We start from the raw sequence: 6,318 nt of genomic DNA on the forward strand, positions 1-6,318 counted from the left end.
CCCCCCCCCCCCCCCCCTCCCCCTATACTGACACAAACACACACACACACACACATACAGCACGTCATAAAGATAAAGAAGGGAAGGGGGGAGATGTAAAGAAAAGAATTATGGTGGCCCTTGTCATCCCTTGGGTAAAGAAATACACCATAATAGATTTTTAATGGCTTCAGTATGCTGCCCCCCCCCCCCCCTTTACAAAAAAAGTCAGTCCTCACATAGAAAAGGTGGTAATTTGAGTTCCAGTGACAAGAGCAATTATTAATTACTGCACAGAGATCTTTTAACAATTACAATAAATATATATTTCTGATGCATTTCTTAACATGCCTGCTCTTTCACATCTGATCAAAGTGTGCGTGTGCCTGCAGCTGGAGAGTAATGAGGTTTTATGTTTCAGTCGCCTTATTATAATTCAGAAAAGTGCCATTTCACTGTGAGTATTGTGACAACGTCGGTTGACACCTCTGCATTGAGATGTAATTCCAGCGTGATCCTTAAAGTGATCTGAGTGATGGCTCTAGTACCCCCGCTGCTCATAGAGCAAGCAGAGAGACGGTGCTGGTGGCCGATCCGGAGGCTTAATAATGATAACCTCGCCTGCCTTAGCTGCAGGGGTTGCTCGCACAATAATTGTTTCTGCCAAGTAATATATCTATGTGACAGAGAGGGAAAAAAATATTGTGACTTTCCTGCTAAATAATTGATTTAAGAATGGGCTTGCATCAACTATTTCCAGGAGATGAACATGGTTTTGTACTTCTTTTTAAAACTGAAGAAACTGAGAACTTATTGGCTAATTAGAAGATAATTACAAGACTCTGCAATCTGATTAGCCATTTCACTGTTGAACATTAACAATTTACAACACTGCACTGCTCTTATTTTGTTTTACTTACCCAAATTCTAAACAGTACAAGTATTTAAAGATTTCACCTTGACAAAACTTATTACCAGCTTGAGCATGCAATTAAACTTGCCAAACAGGCATTCATTCTTTGTTCATTACCACATTAGATGTGTGGTGGGTAATTTAGCCACTTCTATACAGAACAAGACTACCGAAGCTATTAAAAGGCATTAATCTTGCGACAAATACAGATATATATTGGGAATTTACAGCAGTCTGTTTGCAATGCAGATACCGTAGACCTGCACTGGTGGCGGCTGAGGTTCGATGTGTAACACTAAGCCCATGCCCGAGCTCAAGAGGTGCCCTCCCCTGCAGTTTAGAGTGACTCAAAGGTGAAGCCCTGTAAACAAATACAATGTACTCACATGCTCCACAGTTTAGATTTCACTGACTCACATCATCCTGTGAGAGCCTCACACAGAGAGCTTGCAGTCGCTTGCAACCCCACACAATTGCGTCTGGCTGCACGACAGTATCAATGCAGCTCATGGGTCAAAGGGTCAATGAGTAATTAAGACATGGTTGCCTGAGCATTCCCCATGCACACTTTCAGTCCTGATGAAGGGCTGGAAATGAAAGGAGGGGGATTTAAGTGTAGCCTGATACGACAGATTAGATTCCCATAAGTGTGTCTAAATGTTCCTTGTTCAAGGCAATTAGTATGATTAAGAGATAGTGTGGTGTCATCACGCTGTTTAGGAGGATTGTGTCCATGAATTCTGCATGAGGTTGAGAAATTTCACTAAATAAAGTTAGTGATGCTTGATTAGAATAAACAAATATTTAAAATGGTGTCCTTTTGAGAGTTAGTTGATACTTTGTGCAAATTACATTGAGGGACGTCCAATATCTGTTAAATATCTGCAGTAATTAGTATGCTGATGATGTGTGAGTGGCTGATTATAGCATCTTGCTTAGGCTTACAGCTGAATACAGAGTCCAACCTAAAGACCACAAGAAATTCAATTTAACAAGCAAGTCCTATAAACCTGAATGCTCACAAACAGGCATTACATCATGAAGAGCGTGTCGGCCGACGTTGTCACCTTCGAGTGCAAAGAAGGTCAAGAGATTCATTGATTTACATGTACGACAAGAAATTATTCGTTCTGTTTCATTGTTGCTAATAATGAAGAGGCCAAGACCAGAAAATTGAGGTCCCTGATAAATGCTATTAGCAGGAGATGCTGAGGGGTGAAGAAATCAATATGGCAGTTTGTCAAACTGCCTCTCAGACATAGCGGGACTCTCTGCAGCCATGAGGTACGTGTGCCCAGTCAGCAAAGCACATTACCAGAAATCAAAGGCCATAGAGGGCCTGAAGGTAAGGATGTACATGTCTCTATGCACAGGCCACACTTGGGTAATTAAAACCTATTTTATCAGACCTGTCTTGTCACTGTTTTTTCTCTAACACTATTGACTATCTGTTGCATGGAGAGTGATCACTAATTTACCTTTAAGTAAATGAGCTGAGGTTATTTAGATTCCTGCATTTGTCACAAAAAAGAAGCAAAAGGATGTGATGGCACTGAATAAATGATGCGACAAATGTTTAATGATTCTTCAGACTTTCAGAGAAATATCTGTTCTCATCCTGAGACGAAGTCAAAAAAACATTGTAATCAAATCATCTGCTGTACTGTCATTCTGTGTACTTTATTTTATACAAAAATACATTTTTACAATTTATACATATGCACAGGAGGTAAATTCAACATTCACAGAGAGAGCTGTGAAAACATACAGGTAGAGGCATTGAAACAAACTGTCTATTCTTAGAGAAATCCTAAACTTTTCATTAAACTTTAATGAAAAGTTGGCGTTCTGAATAAACACTGCCAGTATTGTATGTCAGTGTAATAACATGCATAACTGACTCCTCCATTGCAACTTTAAATCTTAAATAATTAATTACAAAATGAACCTGTGCAGTCAGACAATACACCCGTGACACGTGATGGCACTTCTGTCAATCAACAGGTCCACCTGATCATGTCCTGGGTAAGTGTTGTAAATACAGGTAGACAATATCCTCTTGAAAACAGTCTGTTTTCATGGTTTAATACTGTGCACCTTCGTCTTCCTTGTAGGCAAAATAGACTGTGACGGGTCCGACACTCGTCTGGACTGTTTCTTTAGCGCCCACCACCATCCAGCAACCAATACCATAGGCCAAACATGGGATACCTGTAATGAGTGGACACAGTGATTAGTAAAGGATAGGTTCATAATTTTAAAACAACAGTCAGGTGCCCATAGAAACACTGAAATAGTTTTTTTTCTTGCTGTAAACCTAATGTTCATACTGGTAATTAAAAGATCCCCTTCAAATGTGCTTTCGATGTAAGTGAAGGAGGCCAAAATACAGTAATGTTGTGCAAAAATGCCTTTAATAGTTTATCTTAAGCGTATGGGAAGCTTCAGTAGCCTGAGTTAGTCACATCAAGCTGATATCTGCCACATTTTGCATCAAATTCCCTCTTTGTGTTTCCTTGTTGAGCTGCAGTGGAAGAACAGTAACAAAAAGAGGGACCCTGGCACTAAAAAGATTAACATTGAAAGATTTGATTCATTTCAATGACTGAAACTCCATATTAGCTTCAGGTAAACTTAAATACATTTTTTGCACAGAATGAGGTTTATAGATTTTGTCCCCCCATCACTTACACTATAAGTGCATTATGAAGGGATCTTCTAATGATCAGTATGAACAGAAGGAATGATTACAGCAAGAAAAAACCCCACACATTTCAATGTTCATTGGGGCACCTGACTGTTCAAAGACATCCATTAATGCATAATTTAAAAGTAATATGTGTCAAAGTTTAATATATGTATGATACTAACCTAGATTAATAACCTTCAACATGCTGAAAAACTTGTCCTCAAAGTCCAGGTTCTGTGCTGGGGCTTTGGTGCAGTGATATTTGATAAAGGGGAAGCAGCCTGTTCTCAGTATTTGATAGTTGGAGCCCTGAACTGTCCAGTTAAAGTTGGACAGCCCAAACTGGTCGTTATGGACGGCAGAGTAGCGCACGCAGTAGGAGGTCCATGGCGGGAGGCGACGCTGCAGCAGGTGACAGGTGAGCACCTCAGAGGCAGCGGGCAGAGGCACCCTCCTGCCAAATGTGCTCGGAAAGAGGGCGACCTTTACAAACAAGCGGTGTATGTTTCTCAAAAGCTCCTTCATAACTTGTGCAGAAACAAAACAAAAAAAAGAGCAAGGTAGCAAGATATATTTATAAAATCACTTGAGCTGCATGCAAATTAATGACACGCAGCTCCACTTATAAATGAGACGTACAGAAAGTTTAAAATCAGTAAAGCATGCTACAGCGTCCTTCAAAGCTGTGCAAAGGGTTGCTCGGTGCAAGTTTACACGAGCTAGGCTAATGTTAGCAGACAGTCAAGTATGTGAGCTTAAATTTACCCCCTGCGGAACATATTAAGCTTCACATATCCGGATACACACGTCTAACACACACAAGTGGTCTTCTCCAGCTACGTTAAGACACCTGTGAAGTGAGCAGCCATTCATTCGTGTGGGAGCTGATGTGCTGTAGAGTCTGCAGCTCTGACCTGGTGCTCCTGCTACAGTCGTCCGGTTGGAAACGCAGCGCTGTGCAGATGTTCCTCCTCAGCTGTGTTTAACCACCATGGCTTCTTACGTTTTATATAAGCGGATATTAGTCCTGGACTGGATTGCAGTTTACCCAAAACAGGACAACATATAAAACAACAAATCCAAATGAACCTGCATCGTTCTTTAAAAAAAATAATTTTAATGCTTGAATTGTATATATTATATTTTTTATTTTGGTTCAGAATTAATCAAAAATAATAATTCTCATCTTTTTTCATTGTTCCGAGGATATGCTAATACTACTACTACTACTACTACGAATCATAATAATAATACCACAGTTCCCAGTACCTCCCACTCCCACTAATGTATTGTACATTTATTGTTTATTGTATATATAATTTGGAGATTGTTTTTATTTGAATTTCCCCCTTGAGGCATAAAGTTACCCTACTTTACCCTACCCTACTACTACTACTACTACTACTACTACTAATACATTTGATTTGTAACACACTTTACATTCAGGCAAATGTCAATGTGTTACAAGGTAAAAGCATCAATATAAAAGACAGGTAAAAAAACAAAACCCTAACATAAAACATCATGAAAAATAAGAGAATAAAAGCAGCAACCAGCAAGGTAATTAAAAGTCAAAGGTTCTGCTAAAAAGAAATATTTTAAGTTTTTAAAAACTCTCAGTAGTCAGCTGTGCCCTCATCTATCAACTTCTATCGCCAGTGACTCAAGTGTTTTTGTCATCAGTTATTATTCATCAGCTTTAAGGCACTTCAGCAAGTATTGAGGTTTTTCAGATGAAGGTGTGTTGCTGCATTCAGATATCTGCATCAAACTGTATTCATATTAGCAACAAGTCTTCTATGCAAACATACATACAGGAGAAGGACATATGTACGCTATCAGCAATGTCATAGCAATTATTCAAACCAGTCAAGGTCTATATATAGGGCATACAGACACTTGTCTAACACTTTACAGGCAGTGTTTGAATACAAATGTGTCTGATCTGAATATAGTAACAGATTTCAGTCGCCAGTCCTTTACAAACCACAACTTAGATAACAAATACATATGGATAAAGAAAATAAAACATGCCACTCACACATAACAATGAGAAATGCTACATTAAGTCATTCCTTTCTTTGGATGTATAGAGGCTCAGTGGGCAGTGGTGAAATTCGGGCCAAGGCGCTGCTTTCAGCTTTCCATACCAACTGAACTCTCCAACTCCATCATGCCCTGAATGAAATAATAAAAACAAACAAGCTGCAAATGGTATTATACGTGTACATGTATTATAAAATGTTAATTTACAATAGGGCTTCACATGTGCTACTGAATATAAATCAAGGATTCAGAAAACTGTTACAAATCACGGTGACTAATGATTATGAACAAGCAAAAAAATGAGAAAGTTAGCGTTGTCTTTACTGTATTTTAAACATCAAAGTATTGTATTTCTGAAAACATTTGATCATATCTCACAATATGCAGTATGATGAGGACATAAATATTGTCAACTTACAGAAGGCATCCTCTGAAAATCCGATCATAACCAGCATCAATCACTTTCTCATCAACTGCTGAAAGTTATGCGTCGCCACAGGTTCGCAGCAGCAATGCATTATGTCTTGTAACAATGAACCATGTATTCAGTATACTTATACTTATGTATGTCTACATGTGGGCACAAAATCAATAAACATAGAGTACTACACACCATCTGTACATTATTGTCAAACTTGTAGTAATTTAAGTATTGATAATCTGCAGCTTCCAACACATAAAACTGCTTTAT

At 38.8% G+C, this 6,318-nt stretch overlaps 1 protein-coding gene across 1 annotated transcript; it reads right to left on the bottom strand.

The window, feature by feature from the left end:
- Nucleotides 1–2,563: 2,563 nt before the first annotated feature.
- Nucleotides 2,564–4,479, bottom strand: c6h15orf61 (chromosome 6 C15orf61 homolog). The gene is made up of 2 exons (XM_062421316.1): nt 3,764–4,479; nt 2,564–3,103 (listed from the first exon to the last, which is right to left on the bottom strand). The coding sequence occupies exons 1-2, from the start codon at nt 4,104–4,106 to the stop codon at nt 2,976–2,978; spliced, it is 471 nt and encodes a 156-aa protein (XP_062277300.1). The 5' UTR covers nt 4,107–4,479; the 3' UTR covers nt 2,564–2,975.
- Nucleotides 4,480–6,318: the final 1,839 nt, after the last annotated feature.

Source organism: Scomber scombrus, chromosome 6, assembly GCF_963691925.1.
Source record: "Scomber scombrus chromosome 6, fScoSco1.1, whole genome shotgun sequence".
In the NCBI taxonomy this organism is placed as follows: Eukaryota; Metazoa; Chordata; class Actinopteri; order Scombriformes; family Scombridae; genus Scomber; species Scomber scombrus.

Excerpts from the sequence above, each read along its gene's own strand:
- c6h15orf61 (XM_062421316.1), bottom strand. The coding sequence starts at position 4,106 with ATGAAGGAGCTTTTGAGAAACATACACCGCTTGTTTGTAAAGGTCGCC. Across the intron at positions 3,104-3,763 it reads GTTGAAGGTTATTAATCTAG|GTATCCCATGTTTGGCCTAT; the intron begins GTTAGTATCATA and ends CACTCATTACAG.